This window comes from Bactrocera neohumeralis, chromosome 2 (genome assembly GCF_024586455.1).
Source record: "Bactrocera neohumeralis isolate Rockhampton chromosome 2, APGP_CSIRO_Bneo_wtdbg2-racon-allhic-juicebox.fasta_v2, whole genome shotgun sequence".
NCBI lineage: Eukaryota > Metazoa > Arthropoda > Insecta > Diptera > Tephritidae > Bactrocera > Bactrocera neohumeralis.
The window spans coordinates 1,097,529-1,119,156 of NC_065919.1; the positions used below are offsets into that span (position 1 = coordinate 1,097,529).

At 35.3% G+C, this 21,628-nt stretch overlaps 1 protein-coding gene across 1 annotated transcript; it reads right to left on the reverse strand.

The window, feature by feature from the left end:
* Nucleotides 1-1,098: 1,098 nt before the first annotated feature.
* Nucleotides 1,099-20,791, reverse strand: LOC126758731 (putative uncharacterized protein DDB_G0277255). The gene is given in 7 exon segments (XM_050473102.1): nt 1,099-11,999; nt 12,196-12,853; nt 12,856-13,567; nt 14,863-16,591; nt 17,237-17,818; nt 17,911-18,319; nt 20,616-20,791. Coding segments are annotated over 7 exon segments (4,212 nt in total). The 5' UTR covers nt 20,656-20,791; the 3' UTR covers nt 1,099-11,917.
* Between the last annotated feature and the right edge of the window lie 837 nt (nt 20,792-21,628).

Genomic DNA, 21,628 nt, shown 5'->3' on the forward strand with positions numbered 1-21,628 from the left:
AAAACTTTGTATTCGATTTACATTACAAAAATTGGAAAACACGAAACAAAATAACAGACATACTTATGTACATACACACATATATTTATATTTATAATATCAGTTTTGTTTTAGAAAAAAAATAAGGACTTATCGAGGTAAACACAGAGACATACTATATGTCAAATATAGATATGTTCTTCAATAAACGCCTGAGTTTTTCCTTTAGAAATTTTCAGTTTCCTATTTCTTTTTAAGGACCAGAAATAATCTGCCATAATGGGACGATCCTCTCAACCTTAATACTTTTCTTCCAGTACTTTAGATCTTGGCGGAATCACATTCTCTGTGTCTCACCATAATTTCCTAAATTATCCCAAAAAATTCATCATATTTTCTTATAGAATTTTAATTTGTCAGCATATTTTGCAAAATTCCAATCATAATTTTCCGGAACGTCAGTATAAAGCTCTCTTTGGATCGTTCCCTGCGGAGATAGTATTAACTCCGCCTCGGATTTATCTAAAGAGGAGATCCTGTGGCCGAGAACCCAAATTAAGGACACATGGAGTTCATTCATATTCATATCATTAATTCACTGAGTTGTTTTTGAGAAAATACCTTTGGTGTAGATATTCCAATTTCACATTCACCTCCACGGGTAGAATGTGAAGATTTCTTGGAATTTGACATCATTATTTTTTGATTGCATATGCATAATTTTTTGCATATGTTCGGAAAAGAGCCCGAGAGTGGGAATTACGTGATGTGCGAAAAACCCTAATCATGACTGCAAAAATAAATAAATTATTAAAACATAAGATTCAAATTTTCAAAAATTTTCTTGAACTAAATCGCAATGTGGAAACGTGAAACCATCAAATTTGCTAAGATATCCATGGTAACAAAAAAATATATTTTTTGTGAAGCTCTTTAATTAATAGAAAATCCAAACTTTTAAAAAATTTCTATGAGTTTTGATTAAAAAACGGTGCTCAAGGTATTTTCTCTGTAAAAAGGGTAACCGAACAACTTTATATATTTATACTACTGCAACTACAACTGGAGCTTGTAGTATATTGATCGAACTTACCAATCCCTCGCTCTGTTAATGAAAAGTGATTTTTTCAATTTATTTATTTATTATTTTATGTTACATATTATGGTAATTCTTTTACATTCTTACATCTAAATCCAATTCGATTTATATTTTTCTCGAAACTTTTTCGTTTTGCTTCAATTTTCATAATTCTGCTTTCTAATTTAACACTTGCTTATGTTTATTTTAAGACTTTGGTACATTCCTATACTGCTTAATTTGCTTGACTGCAATTAATGTATATATTAATTTTAAATATATATAACGATAATTTGTGACTTCTTTCTAAAATTTGAAAACAATGCATTTGTTTGCGATTTTTACGAGTTGTATACACACATTTTGTCTATATTTGGTTTTAATATTTTCCCGCTTAATACTGGTTGCTGAAACATACTTTCGATCACTAGCTTACCATAATTTATAAGTAATACCATATACAGTTCTTTGAAGTACGTGTCTAAAACTATTCTTCACTAAAATATTTCTAAGGAAAATTTGTTCGTTTGCATTATTTTTGAAAATAATTTCAAGATTTCCACATTAACAAATACATTTTAAGCTAACATAAGCACTTAAAGAATATATTATTTGCTTCTTTGCGCTCCTACTTTTGTGTATATATGTACATATGTATGTACACATGTGGTCTCTAAAATAGTTACCTTGGTTTTATTGGTCGAATTCATTATTATATAACGTTAAATTTCAAGTTGAAAATAGTGCAATTAACAAAAATTAATATTAATGTCTTATTGGATGGGACGTGCGCGACACTGTACATCTGAGGAACGAACACTTGCTCTTCAACTTCACAGGCAAAACAAAAAAAAAACATGCAAATGTATTGTTAAATTACTTGGAAGGTCGAAAATTTTGGTTGTGATTGCCCTGAAGCCCCAAAAGTTACAAAATCGACGTAGTGGCATTAAAAAAACCTCTTCAACGCTTCTGTGGCACTGAAAATCCGCGTGTAACCCACAAAGAGCTATTACACCTGCTCACAGTCACTGTATGGTGTGCTGTTTTCGCTGACGTCGTGGGCCAAACGGTTACTGTGAGTGGTGAGCGCTACAGAGCAATGATCGACGAGTTCTTTTTGCCGCAACTTGATGAATTGGGATTGGAAAACATGTGGTTCCAACAAGACAGTGCAACAGCACAGACTTCACGTGCCACAACAGATATGCTGAAGGAAGCATTTCCCGGGCGTCTAATCTCCCGATTTGGTGATTTGCACTGGCCAGCGAGCCTCAGGCTCTTGCAGCTTTTAAAGACAATATCCGTCAAGAATGTGAGGACCTATTGCCGGAAGTTCTGGCCAAAGTGATAGAAAATGCCATAAAAAGGGCTCAAATGACAATCAACTGTGGCGGCGGCCATTTACATATCATATTCTCGACTTGATGTAAAAAAATTTAAAAGACCAATTAAAAATAATCCACAAGCAGAATCAAAGTTTTTCATTTTTTTTTAAATTACAGCCAAAAAAACATCGGAAGGTTATTTTTGCGCCACCTTGTACTACCGACAATTTAATTGCAACTCTTGCCAAGAGGGATCCCTCTAAGTCATCAAAGGCGATTGTAGCAGAAATAAACTACGTAATATCAGCGAGTTCAGAGATAATGGTTTGATGTGAGAAATGAAGAATGTGAAAGACCGCCAAAAAAGTTTGAAGACGCCGAACTACAAGCAATATTGGATGAATATGATACTTTAAGTCAAAAGCAAACGACAGCCATGTTAAATATTGCACAACAACCAATTGCAGACCGTTTTAAAGCTATAGGAAAGATGCAAAAGTGTTGCAAATGGGTGCCACATGATTTGAATGACAGACAAACGGAAAACCAAAGAAACTCTTGTGAAATTTTGATTCAAAGACACGAAAGAAAATCATAGATGTCTGATTGGTTTGCTTCAAAGACGAACATTTCTATTGGCATGGTATCCACAAATTGCCAGAATGGTTTATGCAAGATAACGACCCAAAACACTAATCAAAGCTAGTAAAGGATTGGTTTCGTCAAAACAACATTAACGCTATGGATTGGCCAGCCAATCACCTGCCCTGAACTCCATTTTAAATCTTTGAGGAAACCTGCTGTTGGATTAAATTAATGAAATTTAACTAATTTTTTAAGTTCCTGTAAAAAAATTTACTTTTTATTTGCTAACAATTTTATATCTAAATGGTAATGGTTTTAATGGCAATTGGCATTTACGTTTGATTTTTAAATTTGTCAAAAAAAAATAAAACCTTCAAATTGTTTAAAAAAACGCTTATTTAGCACCAAAATTTGTGGTACCTATTTTAGTGACCACATGTGTATGTACTTGTGAATGCCAGGCAATAATGAAGATTTTTTCAATAATGACACTGCTACATCCTACTATTAATTCGTTCGAATGTGTTGTTTGAAACAAAAAAAGATAAGTGATAGATATTTTATAAAATTATAAAGTGCTGACAGTTCATTTACACAAACAACTTATGTTAGAATCGCAAAAATTTAATACGGCCCATGCTACCCGAAGCAAAATGTATTTTATTATTATTTGAAATAGCCACCTTTTATCATATTCTTTAACTTTTGAGCTACCGAATAAATAGTATCGAAAATACCTCAAATAAAAAATTACGAAATCTCGTTTTTGAGGTTTCCAAATCGGAAAAAGCAACGAAATATCGAATTATTAGGTCTACAACACCCGCTGTATTCTCCAGACGTTGCTCCCTCTGACTACCACTTATTCCGATCGATGGCACACGGTCTAGCTAACGAGCACTTCAGTTCTTATGAAGAAGTCAAAAATTGGATTGATACTTGGATCGACTCGAAAGATGAGGAGTTCTTTCGTCACGGAATACGCATGCTGCCAGAAAGATGATCAAAAGTAGTAGCTAGCGACGGCCAATATTTTGAATAACATTTTTGTAACTATTTTTATACAATAAAGCAATAAATTAAATTAACAAAAAAAACGACGGAAGCAAAGTTGTAGACCTAAAAATATTTTTATTTCTGCAAGGAGGGAGAGAACGAAGTCAGTGTGCGCTCTGAATCTGACGACTGGATTCAGATAGAACTCGCATTCGTCATTGGAGAAGGGCAGGAAGTATTTGTATTGTCATGCTATACATTCAGAAGATCGGTTTTTGACATGACCTCCATGGGTCTCCAGTAAAAATCGAAATCGCGAATATTTGGTTTGATGCAGGTATCTTTATTTGAGACACTTGTCATGTTAATTTTTATGCCCTAGTAATAACTCGATTTCCATCGCATTGCATTTGCTTAGGAAAAGCCGAGAACACCTTGTCTAATTTGTGCTAGATAAGACAAGAACAGCAACAGTGGCGAAGCTATAACCCAACTGACACTGCAATCATAAAGATACAAACTTAAATGGTGCATCAACAAGAGAGGATAAGCAAAACCAACCTACACCTCATCACCTACGATTTTATCGCTCTTCCTAAGAGAGCGGTAACTAAATAGAGCGCAAAAACCAAGAAACGATTGGATTCGAGATTGGCAAGAACAAGTTTTAGTTTAATGATAGAGCTATTCATGATCTCTTCTAATAAATTGCTGCTTTAGCATACACGGAGGATATATATATATATGTTTTGAACCGAAATAAATCTATAATAAAAACAAGAGATATCATTATACAATATATAAATAATTGCGGCTCTTGTGCGTGTGCTAGGGTTCCATGGACTGGATTTTCATTATTAATCGCTTTCGATCACCCATTTAAATAAAAAACATGAACTTTTTTAAACTAAAACTGCGAAAAAGTTTCAACGGTGATTCAGGGGTGAGTACTCGCGCCAAAAAAAATCCATTGTGGAGGTGATCTGTGATAATCTATTCACAAGATGCGTTTCATATGGTACTGTTGCAAGCGTGTCCAAGGCAAACAGTTCAGCAAAAGTCTTTTTCTTGTTGGAGAAGGATATGTAACCATTTCAGATGGATATTTTATCGGTTGAAGCGTTAGCTTATATGCTAATTGCGGTATGTTACAAGGTGTGGAAAAAGTTTGAACATTTTATTGTAATCATTCTGTAAGTGGGAACATTGTTTGGATTATTTTATTGGCACTTAATTATTTTTTTATTTAATATGTTTAGATAGAATTGGAGCTAAAGTCATTTGACTTATACCCAAAACTTTCATATGTATATGTAGAGTAAGGGCGGTCATTAAACATGGATACTCTTACTGCAGCGTAACATCAACAACCTTCATTTATCTTATCAAATTAAACCCTTAACGTGAGCGATACCCTCACAAACTTTCTCGAAAAAGCTTCTTAGTCGTTTAAATGGGATATTTTCACTTTTTGACCGTCCCATTTCAGTAGGAGAAAAATATTTATGTATAGAAAGGACACCATTTTAAAATAATAAAAGGTGACTGAAATAATTAGAAAAAAATAAACAAGCAATTTTAATCTTGTATACAAGTAAAAAGCGAAAACTGCGACCATCAGTCTATGGAAGATGGCTGCTGCATTCTTAAAATTCAAATTCGAAATTTCCGCTTTCAGCAAAAAAGAAGTTTTTCTATCTGCACTGTGCGTTTCTACCTATTTAATAGAAGTCTTACGCCCAGGCTATTATGAAAAAACATAAACCATACACCTACTTAATTAGGCGAAAAAAATTGCTATTGCTAGCCTACTACCTAAAGTTTAAAGTTTAAATGTAAAGATGTCACGAAACATAAATGTTATGTCATGCTATTTTATTTAGCTAATACTAACTGTCGTTGCTAGACAGCCGCTCTCTGAACTTGGAGCTTTCATAACTTTCAAGCCAAACAAGTTTCATGTTCAACATTATGGTATGGATTGGGAAAGTAGACATACATATATACCCTTAACAATAAAATAAGAACGGATAGCGTTCGGTTAAGTTGTTAATGCCATCGCCGATAACTCGTCAAAAATAATTAACAGGGAGGCTCCATCCAAATTCCGTATATGAGACAAACAAGTTAGTATAAATGTTAAATGATAAATAATGTACTTAGTTCAAGATAGCTTTTAATTGACTCAAACACTGAGTATATGCAAAGAAATGCAGTGCTAAGTTCAGTCACATATCCCACATCTTAGCCGTACAATACAGTTTTGGCTATTCAAGGAGTATTTTAAAGTAATGTAGTTTACTCGTTTTCTTTTTTCAAAGCACAATATATAAATGTAATTGATTACAAAAGACATTAAAGGACCGACTTTGAAAGAAGATTTACTGTAGTTAGACACGTCAGCGTTATCAGTATTTAAACTATAAAAGTATGGTAAGTTCATTATTTTTAATAGGATTGACAATTTTTGTTTACATCCCTGTAAAAATCTATATCTTTACGAATATATTCACATATCTCTTCGACATGTTTGTAAGGATAAAATATAGGATAATTCTAATTATCATATGACTTTATTTCGATAACATACGAAACAAATATTTAATGAAATAATAAAATGACAGGCTATTTCTGTTGACATTTTTTAGAGACGAGCAATGGTTTTGTGGGCATGAAAGTAATGACACGTTACCGAAAGACAGGTAAGTAATTGAAACTGGGTTCAAGAGGTTAGATGTGTAAGTATTAAATGTTTACATTTGTAAATGTTAAAAAAGAGGAGAGAAAATAGAGTTTACTTAGACTGCAATACATAAGTCTTATAGACCTAGATTTTTCGTACAAATAACGTTTGCATCAGAAGTGAACTATACGATTATCTGCGTACCGTTTATGAAAAAATGGTAATTTATTTTTGCGGAAAGACTATCAACATTAGATCAATGGAGAACGGTGATTTCTGAATAGTACAACTACATTTGGTCGGCAAATGAAGAATTATTCACACTAAACGGTTTTAACTCAGATTGATTATTCGCTTTGAATTGAACAATCGAAAAACTGCAAGGTCTTTGTATACAAAATAAGCAAAAACGACGATTCGATCTGAGAAATCGAAATAAGCAAAAAAATATATTTTTTCCAGATTTCACAATAGGTGGGCTACTTAAAAACAAGCGCCTTGTATTATTAGAGAGACATTTAAATAGAACTCTAATAATATAGGTAATGGCAAAATATCAGTTGTGTCTTAAAGAAAGAAGTCTGTCAACATTGTTTGCTTCCTTCTCTTCACTTGACCAAGGATATTCATACATTTTAATTGTAAATAGAGTGCAGAAATAAAGAGTTTTATTTTTAGATCAAATACGAATTTCATTTTTAGATCAAATAAGCAATCATATGTTTGGAGGACAAGTGACCACCAACATTCAGCCTTGAAGAAGGGTCAGTAATGGGTTGACCCTGATACTAGAAACATGGATCAGCATGTGGCATTCATAAAAGTAATTCGATTCAAAGAACAAAAATTAATGTTGAAAGAGAAATAATCAGGTCAAAGATTTTTGTAGCAACATGAAAAGGTTGTTTGTAACGTGTTTTTATAAAAAAGTATACAGTATAAACTCGGTAACCGTAACCCTCGACACACGCAACTCCTTGATTCTTGCAACTCTATAAAACATAGCATTGTAACCATTATAAGTGTAACTACTCAAAAATATTGACCTCAACTTTACATCTAGTCTGTCTAGTAGAGTCGGGATCGGCAAAATTTGCACATAGAGTGCCGTTATCAAAATAATTTGAATGCACCTTGGTAGCGACATCATTTTTGTAGTACGCATTGCAAAAACTGTCAGTTTCGTGAAACTATTACAAAGTGCACGTTGTTTTAAAAAATGAGTTCCGCGTACGAGAAGCGATTTGAAGCTGTATTTCTTTGTCTACACCCTAGAGGGCCGAAAATGTCACGTTTAGCTGCAGCAAAATATATGAAGAAGCCGAAGTCATTCGTAACGAAGTGGACGAATCGGTATTTAGAAGAAAAAAATGTCGACGATTTGCCTGGGCAGGGCCCTAAAAAAAGGACCTCACCAAAGCAGGGCAAGAAGATCCTTGATTTGTTTGCGACGAAGCCGGGCTTATCGTTGCGTAAAGCTAAAGAAGTTGTAGAGAAAAGTGTTGTTAAAATATCGGTAGAGACGATTCGAAAACGTTAGGCGCTAACGACGTCAAATACCGCAGCTCTCTTAAAAAACCGTTGCTCTCATCATCACACGTTGAAAAAAGACTCGCCTGGGCCCGCGCCAATTCAGAACGGAATTGGAATAATGTAATATTCACGGATGAATCTTCATTTTGGGCAAATAGTAACATAAATCGATCTTGGTGTACCGCTAACAATCGATTGCTCCAACGAACTGTTAAACACCCAGTGAAGGTCCATGTTTGGGGATGTTTCTCAGAAAAAGGATTTGGACGCCTTCTCGTGTTTACCAGCAACTTGAAGGCGGTTTTGATGAACAAAAGTTATCAAACAGCTTTATTACCATCAGCTGCGAAGATGTTCGGGAGAAGAGGACACTCTTGGATTTTGCAAGAAGACAATGACTCCAAACATCGCAGTTGCCTCGGCAACTTGCTCAGAACTTAGTGCAAAGTATGAGTCGGAGGTGTGAGGCCATAATAGCGAATGGCGGTGACTATACTACATGTTATTAAAAGTATTGCGTACAATAAATATTATAAACGTGTAAAATGTTATTTATTTGAAACGAATCGGACAAATAAATTCCAAGTTATGGCGATCACTCTTCTACTAGACAGACTGTAAATATGTTTTGCTTCAGTTCTTTTTTTGTCGTTATCTTCTTATGGCATTTTTTTGTTATTCTTTTGGTATTCACAAACTGATCGTTATTTTACCGTTGCTCTGTCGACTTTGCTGTTTGTGTATATGTGTTAAGAGCAATTGTCGACAAATGACTTTCATTATCAGTTTATTTTGCAACACGCCAGTAGTGTTTTATGTGTAAAAGTCATGGTGGTCACAAAAAAATTAATAAAACTAACTATTAAAGAAAAAACTGAAATTTTTGATAAACTAGAAAGTGGTGTATCGACAAAAGCTCTTTGTATTGATTATAAAGTTCACAAATATGGAAGGTGGACCAGAAAAACGGCAAACCTAAAGTCTTGTGAATACCCAATAATGGAAAAGGCTCTCTACAAGTGATTTTTGAAACAAAGGAGTAAAAATGTGCCTATATCCATCGATATCGTCGAAGCAAAAGCTCGCAAGGTCCATGAGAAAATAAAAGAAAAGATAGGATGTTTTCATGCAAGTAATGGTTGAGTATCTAATTTCAAAAAGCGATATGGCCTCCGCCACTTGAAAATTTGTGAAGAGAAGCTTTCCAATAAGACAGCGTCTGTCGACCCATTTGTAATACGTTTTAGAAATAAAATCAAGGAGCTTGATCTTTCTGCAGAACAAATTTATAATGCCGACGAATCCGGATTGTTTTTCAGGCAGATACCAGATAAAACGTTGGTGAGCTTCAAGGAATCATCTGCTCCTCGTCGGAAAGTTAGTAAGAAGAGAATACCATTTCTCGCATGCACAAATGCTTCGGGTACGCACAAAGTTAAGCTCTTTGTCATTGGAAAAGCAAAAAACCCTAGAGCATTCAAAAATTTGCAAAAAATGCCCGTTTGTCTACAAGGCTAACAAGAACTCGTGGATGACTTATTTGTTTTTCAAAGACTGGTTTCATCATACGTTTGTTCCTGAGGTGAGAAATACGAAATGTATTGAATTCTTGTTTAAAATTTATTTGTACTTTTTGGATTGTTATAGGTACGCGAATTTCTAGAATCCAAGGGACTTCTCCAAAAAGCCCTATTGGTCTTGGATAACGCCCCGTGTCATCCTAAAGACAATGAGATGAAAAGTGATGATGCAATGATAACCGTTATGTGTCTTCCACCTAACTGTACCGCGATTCTCCAACCAATGGATCAAAACGTTATTAACTTAAAAAAGTCTATTACAAAAAAGTCTTTTGGCGCATTTAATAGAGAATAAAACCACTCATCTGGAAGAAAAAGTAAAGAAATTCAACTTAAGACATGCTATCTGTCTTCTTGCAAATTCATGGGAAAAAGTGTCAGCAAGCTCCATTCGCAAGTGCTGGAATATGTTAATGAAACCAGATGTTGAGTGGAGTGAAGAGAGATTCCTCTCAGCATTCTAAAAATAGAAATTGAAAATGAACGCGCAATCCTTGCATCAATGCTCCAAGATCTTGCATCAAATGATTCGTTCACAAATGAAGATTCCAATAAAAGACAATATATTTCTGAAGGAGCTTCCTGAAAGGGCTATAATAAAATCCCTTAATAAGAAGAAAGTGCAGACAATACCCGATATGTTTAAAATATAAAACTTTTAATAAAAAATAAGCTTTCTATATTATAAAACGATTTTCATTTGTCATATTTCTTGTTATATATTTTTCCTCGCTGGGTGCAACAACCTCAATAAGTGCAACTACCTAGATTTCTATTAGTTGCGATTACCGAGTTCGTACTGTACTTTCAACAGATTTGGACATATCACTTTCAAATTCAAATATATTTACAGTTTTTTTAATGTTTTCTCTAATGAAAACTGTAATAAATATTTGTCAAAAATATTATATTTGGATTCATCGCACCAAAAAATCAGAGTGAAATGCTCCCAAGGTTAAGGCATCACTGTAAAGTGTCAGCTGAGAATATCTAAAACTAATTGCGCCGGAAGTATCACATTTTTAACGCTTCCAAATGGCATGTTTTAAGCAATATATGTACATTTGCTAATTTATACTTTTTTGGCATTCACGTACACTGTTTTCCTGTGGCTTTCTCAAGCAATAATATAAAATTTTTACTTTAGCAAGGATATTCACATTACTGCTTCCATTTTTAAGCATTGATCGCGTACATTTATGATTTATCGTTTATTTTTTAATTATGTCTTCCCTGTAAGAAACAATTGTTGGAAAATATAAAAAATTCGCTCTTTGAAACTGAAATTTTCTTGTGTCATTTAAATCTATATATCTATAAATAATTATGCGAATTTCGTTTGCATTGAAATGTGTACCGCTAGCAATGTGATCATCCCCAAATGCTTTCCTATCGTATCGGAACATATTTATATGCTATTTTTTTTGTAATTTTTAATTTTATACATGTAATATTGAATACAAGCAGATTTGGCTTAGCTTATTTTATGAATATCTGCTCAACGAAAACTATTTTCCTGTCTTAACTGTTAGTTAATTGAAGCGCACAATTAATGAACGTTTTTCTATACATAAGAATACATTAAATTTCGGCGATAAATTTTTGGTATCTCTTAATTGTATATTGTGTTTTCTATAATAACATTTTAACTTATTATATACGTTATGTCGAAAGGCTTGCTTTAGGCTTTTTCCTTTAGCCTTATTTTGCAACATACTGGTGAAACGTGCGGAGAGTAAAAAAAAGAAGAATTAACAATATATTCTTTACTGTCTGTATCTATTTCTTTTTTGAAATACTCCAAGAGATTTTATTACGGTATTTTCAAGAGCTTTTGACTTTTCTTTACTTGTAATGGTGTAAGTATCTACTGTAAAGTTATCTTAATTTTACTTCCAATACATTTCAAAGATACTGTGTATTCTATACATGTGTGTATTATTTGAATACTTACTTAGATTTACCCGCTGTGCAGATATTACATTTAATGTTCGTACTGTTGTTTACATACTTCAACTTTTTGATTTGCCAAATCCAAAAGCCGATTTCCTTATTCCTATGCTTTCGCATATACATGTATTTATGTGTGCGTATATGTATTTTCTGGTGCGTGTGGGTTTGGGTAATTCTTTATTTAAAGAAAATGTGTTAAATCTCATTCATTGACATCCTCTTCGGATGACGAGCTAGCTGGGATTGTAGAAAACCATGGTTCACGATTGTTATTTTTGACAGGACTAAAATCATTAACGAAGAAAAAAAAAATAGAAACAAATGGATTATTAAAAGCTTATAACACGTATATATTATATAAAATATATTTATTTATAACGAACAGTAAACAGTCTCCTTAAATTTTTATAAAAATTTATTTGCAAAGATATACCTATGTATGTACATATATTGCATGTATTAAGTACAGAATATACTTACGCATTCTTCTTGGGATTCGTTGGTAGCGTGTGCGAAATTCGATAATACGACTGCTCCTGCTCCTCTTTGTTGTCGTCCATCGATTTGCGCTGTAGGGTCATTGTCTCTTGTGGTATTGCCCCCTCTTCTTCAGCATTTAAATAATATTTGGCACTCTGCGCAATTTTACAATTCTCGCACTCGCTTAAGTAATCATCATCCAAACTAGTGTCGTTTGGCAAAAAATGCTCCTTTGGATTTTGGCAATTCTTCGAAGTGGTACAGACTGGTAAATGTTTGGCAGAAGACAGAACATCACTATCAGATATGATGGAATTGAATTGCGTTGTTGCATTAGCCGTTGCGGTTGTTTTGACATGTGAACTAGTGGACTGTTGGGGATAGACGGGCATATTGCATTGGGATACCGACGATATCGACGCAGCTGCTGTTGTCATTCCAGAAGCAGTACTATGTTTTATGGTGCTGCTGCCAATATTGCTATTACAATTGTTGGTCGCATTAACGTCTTGCTGTTTTTTGGCACGCAAAATCTTTGGCAATGTTGTGCTACGGCCGTTTGCACTGCTACTCTTCAATGTGGACATTGCTGTGGGTTCATGTTTGCTGTTTATTGAATTGAATTGTTGTGACTTAAGGCGTATACACAGCTGTTGTTATTCTCAAATAAATCGACTTCGCCGCCACTAACCGGTATGCTGATCACTGAAGGCACCTTGCTAACTACACTGGCAATGGTGCTATTCAACGATACTTTGCCACTTATATACTTTGGCAGTGTGTATGTCACATGATTATTTTGCAGTGGATAAAATGTGCTTGAATTGATTTTACTTGACTTTTCAGAAGAATGCGTTTGTGAACCTACAGTATTGTTGCCAGAACTACTTCCGCAATCACTACCAGTACTGGTACTCACCCCTCCAAAATTGTTTGCTAACCCCGGCGAAAGGGGCAAAGTGAGCGAAAGCGGCGAATTCTTACTGCAACTGCTGGTCCCGCCGTTGCCATTTATTGGTTCATGGATAGTTTGGTGCTCCTTGCGGCTCACATGTGCTGCGGTCGATGTGGATGGTTTGCTGAGAGTGTATACCGTTTGCACGGTTGTGTAACTCGAACAGGTGGTGGCAGTGGTGGTGGGGTTGGGCGTAGTAACAGCAGCACAAGAAATCTCTGTTGCTGTGGTCGTTATACTATGATTGTTGTTTGTTGTAGATTTTAAATTCGTTAGAGATTTGTGTAGTTTCGGTGGTAATATTGGATTTGTTTCGTTGGTTTGTTGTTGTTGGTGGCAATTCTGCTGCTGCTGCTGCTGTTGCGAATTGCGATTGCTGAAATTTTGTGGATGGGGAAAATTCAAGTACGCGTCGCCCTAATAAGATTAAATAATAAAAAATACTAATTTATTCCCATTTATCTAAGCATGCATAATATGCATACACAGGTTTGATTTCAGTCGGCAAATATTTGTACATATATTAGGCAAAGAATTGTAAATTAATGCGTGCTTTAAAATGATATCAATATCGATATCGAAGTTGAATTTATGAAATTGAACAGAAAATGAAGTAAATTAATTCTTTTAACACATAATACTATAAACGCAATATAATTATCTATATTTTTCTACATATACACATATAAAATAAGTGTCATGTTTGTCCAGGTAAACTCCTAAACTACTGATCCGATTTTAGTACAATTTAGCACACTGTGTTCCACACACAGACATATTACTATCAGGAAATGAACCTCTCTGAATTTCAATTGTATATCCCACTGACCGATATTTTCGGTCAAAACCAACTATACGTACTGGGATCCAAATATTCGGTACTTAGGGGCTTGAACAGTTTTTGTTGGACTTGGACAATTTATCGTCATAACGTGGCATACGCTAAATGCAAATTATCCCGTCATATAAATTGCTTTTTGATTTGTACAATCGAGTTGGCGAGGCTGCAGGCCGATTTCGCACATTTTTACACTGTAACATAAAAATGTCAGAGGATTGCCAAATACCAAATTTGGTTGAAATCGGTCGAGCGAGTTCTGGGATGTGTGATTTTACCTAAAGTAGGAGGTGCTACTCCCAACGTCCGAATTGACACCAGATCACCGGATAATGTCTCTGGCGTATTTAATTATTGATTTATAGCACTTTTAGTAACTTTTATCAGTACCGTATTATTTAACCTATTTTTATACTGTCGTAAGAGGTATGGAAGGAACTTATCCACTGCAAATTTGGATAATATGGCTTTGATGGTTTGGGAGATACATACATTAAATTTATTAGGTCTTGAAGTTATTCAAAAAACAGATGGCTTCCCTTAATGTGATTCGTAGTACCAAATTACAGTTTTGTATCTTAATTAGCGGCTTAGTTTCGGCAATTTACTGGTTTTCGATTATTCGCGTTTTGTGGGCGTGGCAGTGGTCCAACTATTACGGTGTTAAGGAATATGTGTACCAAGTTTCATCAAGACATCTTACTTTTTACGGACGGACGGACAGACTTAAACGTGTCTCGTAATCCTGATCATTTATGGTATAAGTATAAATAACTATACGAATTCCAATTAGTTTTACATATTAAATATGTATATTAATTTTCACTAGGAATTACCTATTCACCTACTCCCTATTATCTCATCTACCACTTACCTTTCCGCTCAAGTAAATTGTAGCAGCGCTATTCTCCAACTGGTGTGCGCTACTATTGCTGCTGGCACGCCCACTACTGGCACTGCGTGCTCGTTCACGGTCGCGCTCTCGTTCACCACTGGATCGTTTATGTACACGCCCCAAAACTATAGGCATACTCTCGTCGTGGGTCTGTGAAGGTAACACAACAACACTGTGTGCATGATGTGAATGGTGAGAATGGTGGGCAGCATGATGATGGTGACTACTTATGGCTGTTCCTAGATCTGCAGCTGAGCTATCACCGACTTGCTTAGATATTGTGGCAATTTTCGTATCATAACTGCAAACCGATGTAGCATTAATGTTGCTAATGTTATTATTGGTGAGCGTTGACGTATTAGTGCTGGTGCTAGTGGTATGCATTGTACGCTTCAAGGTGCTGCCCACCCCGAAGCTGTTGACGTCGTTTGTTGACGATGGTTGAAGACTATTAGAGGATTTGACTCGTTGCGGATAACCCAACGTAGTAACAGTGTTGGAACGCCCGTTGCTGCTGCTGCCATGTGATGTAACTAGAGTTGATAATGCTGACGATGTTTGAGATGCCGCTGATGATTGGCAAGCTGCGCTCAATTTGCTACTTAGGGCCGAAAGAAGAGCACTGTTACTGGGACATTGTGCAACATTGCTCAGTTGCGTGGCTGCCATATATGACATGGGCACGTGCTGCACTGGGCACTGACAGGTGGGTTTTTTCGTAGAAGTTACAGCTGACACGTTACTGCTCGGTCCAGCACGTGAGCTATTTTCTGATTTGCTTTTATTTATGCCATAGGCCTCTTTTTCACTCAGCGGATCGGTAAGAGCAAAGTATCGTGGTATAGTGCGATGATAACGGCGTGAGGATGAGGGTGTTTTGCTGTTTTGGCTACTGCTATTATTGGTGCTGTTGTTACCACTTTTCAATGTTTGTGTGTGCGCATTTGTCGGCAGTGTATGTGATCCAGAGACTGCGCTTATTGCTGTTTGTGTGACTGAATCGCTGGTATTATTAGAAATTGTAGCTATTTCTCCGCTCATCAGTGGCAACACATCGATACTGGGTGTGGAAATTGCCCCCGCGGGTACCGTAGCAACACTGAGCAGTTCCATTTCACGGTCACCCCCGCCAACACCACTACCATTCGGCAATGAGTGATACCCAACGGTGTTACCGCTGATTTCCACATCAGCAACTGTAACAAAGTGTTGCAGCATATCTTGCGTAACATGAGTGGCTTGAACTGGCAGTGTACGTTGGGAGCGACGCTGCTGTGATCCACCCACAGTCGACCCCACAGTCGACGACGAAGCCAATGCAGTGCTGGCGCTGATATTCAGATGACAATTTTTATAGCTACACTCGTTACTGTTCGACGTAGAACCAATTGAAGATGACATTGTCTGCTGCAAAGCTTGGCAGGCGACGTTAGCAGCAGTAAGTTGGTGGTGATGTTGCTGCTGTTGCTGCAGGTGGAGAGATTTATTTATTCCCATCATTTGCGTTGATTGACTGAGTGGCTGATGAGCACCCGCTCCACTTGAGAGGGTCTGTACACAAATTGAATTGCTGGGCGTTGCGGCAGTCAGGTGGAGACGGCCCCCACTACTATTGCCTATGTGAGTTGCATTCATTAATTGTGGCTGTTGTAACGATTGATGACTAAGTGGTTCCTGTACAACATTGGCGCCACTTTCGTGTTGCAAACTGAAAATTGTAATATTCCATATAGAAATTAACTTCTATACTTAATTCAGAAAAAAGTTTTATACTTTTCACTAATAATTTCGCACGTTCAAAATGTGTAACATAAATGCACGTGTTTGAATCATTCAAAATGAAAAAGTTAAACAAAACCATTTTGAAATCTAATAACTAAACTTCATAATATTAATTTGCTTCAGATTTCGTTATATCCACAGAATCTTGCATTTTCCTTCAAAATATTAAAAAGTTGTTTTTAAAAGGTACCGAATTTTTTGGATGTAATGCATGAAAACATGGCAAATGTGGTTTAAAAAAGTTTTTAGATAACACAAAATAATACATACATAAATACGTCCGATATGAAATTCAAAAAGATAGCAATGTCGCACAAGTAAATAATTTAAAGTCCAAAAACATTTATATTTCCAGCAATTTTTTGTTTTTAGTTATTTTAAAAATGTTTTCTCTGTTGTACTCGTGTTCTGAGAACTGTATAGAAGAAACATAAGCCAAATAAAAATAAAAAGTTAAAATATGTATATGAATAAAATTAATAACTTTACCAAAATGTTATGCTTAACCATCTAAAGTAGATGTTATTATTTTTTCACTAATAACAGTTCCTTAATTCCTGTAAGCGCTTACCTATATGGCGGTTGATGATTTTCACCCGTAGCAATTGTGGTCACATTGCCGCCGCTATTGATATTGATGTTAATTAGGTTGGTGGTGCTTTGTGTTATTTGGTTGTGAGATTGTTGATGATGTTGCTGTTGCGGTTGCGCCGTAGACGTCAACGCACCGACATGATGATGCAATGCTTGCGTCGTGTTAGGCATTCCGGCAAGCGAAGTAGTACAGTTTCCACCATTACCAATGTGTGATGACGTCGGTTGATGCATATGTATCGCATGTTGCTGCACTAAAGTTTGTTGTTGCTGCTGTTGCATGTTGCGACGCATTTCCGCACTTAATTCGACCGGTGTAACAGTAGCATTAAGGCCCATAGCTCGGTGCGCTGTCGTGGCCACACTAACGGTACACTGTGCGCTTAGGGCTTCTGCTTGCGATATGGCGACAGCCTCTTCGTACGGAGGCGGCGCCTCCCCACGTGGAAAGTAAGCGCTAGCTGGTTTCCACAGTGGATAGTGTGAAGCGCCACCGCCATAGGAATAATCCATGCCGCTCATGTTACCTTCCATGTAACCCATATTACCGGCGATATAACTGTAACGAGCAATAACAATTTTGAATTAATTTTATTTTCTGATGAATCAAAGCTTTGTGTTATGTGCTTGTTTGATCGTATACATACTTACCCTATACTACCAACAATACTGCGCTGATCCTCGACATTCTGTCGACTTTCGCGTGCACGTATCTTACGCTGTCTCAGACGATTTACCAAAAAGAAAAGCAACGATAAAGAAAGTGTGGCAGTAATGCCACTGGCCACCAGTCAAATACCGAAATCAGTACTGCCATCAGTGAATTGATCATCAAGACAGATCACCTCGCAGCAACTGTTGCCATTGCCAACTTGAAAAGATTTGCATTTGCTAAATGCTTCACATAATACCATTTTACAGGCCTTCGGTAGACCGTTTTCACACACACAGAGGCGGCATGTATCTGGCCCGGGCATAAAATGCATCCCCGTTTCGTACATTTTGCCATTGTAATCACGACAATGGGCACCGGGAATGGCTGCATTGGCTGAAATTACACCTGCAGTATAAATAAGAAAATAAATAAACTTAAGATATTAACGCATAAGTGCCAACTGCCGATGCTTTTCAGCTACTTATTTCTATATGAATAACGTTGTCAATTCTCGAAACTTAAAACTACACCTCAAGAAAAGTACCCATTATCAATGGAATAATTATAATCAATATTTTTCTTTAATTAATGGGTGTGGCCATTCCGCGTGCGCTCTATGGTATACTAACAGTCTGATACAATTTTTATAATTGCTTTATTAAAGATTTCCGTTGTTTTTAATTAAGAGTAATAGGCAAAATGCAAATGATGAAATTTAAGGCTATTACAGCTAAACATTATATAAATAACCACGGCAATAACATTATGATATACTGACATATTTGTAAAAACAATTTCACCTAAAATATTAACAATTAGTAAACAATTTGAAAAAGTTCGAATTTGATTAAATAGCTGTAAATTTAATTTTGAGGGCAACAACTACTATATAATTCGGGCATTTTCAGTTCAGAAAACTCAATATTAATAAAAAGAAGCTAAATTAACATAGAAGATCCCAAATATCAAAGAATTTCTGTAGAGACAAGTTATAACATTCCGTGTACTTTATCCCCTTTCTTAATTTTAACGAAAATGTATAGGGAGATATAATGTAATATATTTCCGTAAAAATTTTAACAACACCGTAATAGAAGAATTGTAAATCGTTCAACATGTACATGTATTCCGGTGGATAAATATTAAATAATGGCTCTATATTGGGTAGATGTATCGCTTTTTTCCAAAACAAACTCAATCAAAATAATTATAAGTTGGTTTTATTTTGGCTAATTATTGAACTTTTCGGATTTTAGTGCTTCTGAGTATGTTCTGTTAATTTTTACTGAAAATCAAATTTTTTGCTCTTATTTATAAAAAACTATATTTATTATCGTTCCTGAGAACTATTATATTATGTATACAATTTTAGGTACTCATATCCAAAAAGTTAGTTGGTTTGTTCCAGACAAAATCGATAATTTAAAATGATTAATCAAATAAAAATATATAACTAAAATAACAAAGATATGTAAAACATGTGTTTTCGTATTTGCATAGACATATCCTTTTTATATAGTTTTTTTTTAATACTCACAGAAAAATTATTTTCTAGCAGACACAAAGAAGTAAGAATTTACAATACTACCAATGACACGACATTTATGCGACTAATCGAAATAAATGTAGATGCAATTTGTGGCAGCTTAATGTCCATTGGACAAATATGACTAGCAGTCAGTCGGTAGATTCTTCGTCTACACGAAGTTGAAAACCATCCATTGCAGTTAGCAACAATTTTTGTTGCGGCTACTTTTTTCCCTTTATCCACTTATGTCCATAGCTTTCTTTATGCTCTTAGTTGATTTGATAATTTGCATCACTGAATACACCTTGCATATACTATGACTTCAATCAGTTATTGCATACTGTATTTAATTGTTAGATCCTGAAGGACATGTAGGTATGTGTATGTTTAGTGCCCAAAAAGAAAACAAGGAGACAGCAATACATCAAGCCAGAATATTATCACAACAACATTCGTCTTTTACTTCACTGCACCTAGACAGGATGCACTTCCAGAAACATATGTAATTGCATTGAATATACATTGAAGCTTATTGTCGGCGGAAGGTACTATTGCACTCTAACAAACGCCCACAAAAGTCAATTTTCACGAATATATGCAATCGATGTATGTATTGCTTCGTGGACTAACCACCTGCAATTGGCAGTTTCACTTTGAGCACCCATTCGTTTTTCCTCCTGATGCACTTCGTGCATAAATTAATAGGCACAAACGAAAGCACCCGACAGGCTTAAGAATTAGGAGCTAAACGAGACGAAGCTGAGCACCACAGAAGCGAACACATAGGCGAAGATGAACACAAAGCACAATTAGAAAAAAGGATGAGAAAACAGCTCAGCACTGCGCGGCGACTGAGAAACGGGTGTCCCATAAATTTGGGACTCCGTTGACGTTGGCCATGGACCATTCGTTCGTTTGTTGGTGTTGATTGCAACGTATTGAGAAAACTTGAACAGCTGAATATTATGCGATGAAATGCAATTGACACAATTAAAACTATTTGAAGGCGATGGGCCCTATACATAGGTTTACTTATTTTCTTAATAAACATATAGGAACATATACATATATATATATATATATAAATTTATATTAGGCTTTTCATATTAATTTTTCTTCAGATGTAGAATATGAACTTATTTGGTTGATGTGGTATACCATTTTCATTATTACCTTGAATGAAATTAAATACAAGCACAGTAAAAGCAAACATTATCGCACACTTTATACAATTTACTTCAATTTTAAAATATTTTAAATCTATTATCAATTAATGAGTGTTCTTAAATTTTAAGTTAAAGCACAAAAATATTTTTCTTGTCCTATTTTCTATCACACTCGCCCCGAATATTTCCTTTCACCAACTGCACTCAGAATACAGCGACAATACACAAGCGTTGCCACGCGTAAGGTGTTAAGAAATAACAAGAATAATTTCTCATATTTAGATATTGCAATTAAAAGAAGTCCTTCCATAAAATTAGAGTCCAACCATTTGAGATGGACTATTAAATTTTAATAATATAACGAAAATTTATTGATTTGTGAAGGAACTCAGAAAAATTACTAATAATAGCATAACCCTTTACCTATGTAGCTAAAAATATGGCAACAATATTCAAACGTTCTGATTGGATAAAACAACTGCAAAACTAAGCAAATGCAGCGATGAACAGTTTAGAGGACAGTGGAAAATTGGGCTTTAATTTAAATACTATAAGCAATTAGAAAATTATATATATATATATGTATATATCTACATCCGGTGAAAAGAGATTTCAGTATAAATCGAAATAAGTTACAGTGAAATTCCCTATTACGGACAGTCCCAATTCCCATAATCGGACATAAGTACGTTCTAATAACGGGACACGAATATTTCGTATTCAAATGTGTCAAGAAAATTATGTACACTTTCTAGTTTCCGCTTTTTTAAATTCTTATTAATTTTTGCTGTTTTGAGCCAGATTTATAAGAACAATGCGCGAATTGATCACAGCAAACAAAGTGACATGCGTTGGCGCCGTCTGGTTCATTACGATCCAACGAAAGTTAATGGGCTAATTTTCATTCATTCATTCTTATTAGTTCAATAGAAATATAGTTCTGAGCTGCATCTTCTGACTCTAATAATACTTTTTAAATACACATTTTTGACAAAAAACACTGCAACGGTCGGTGCCCGG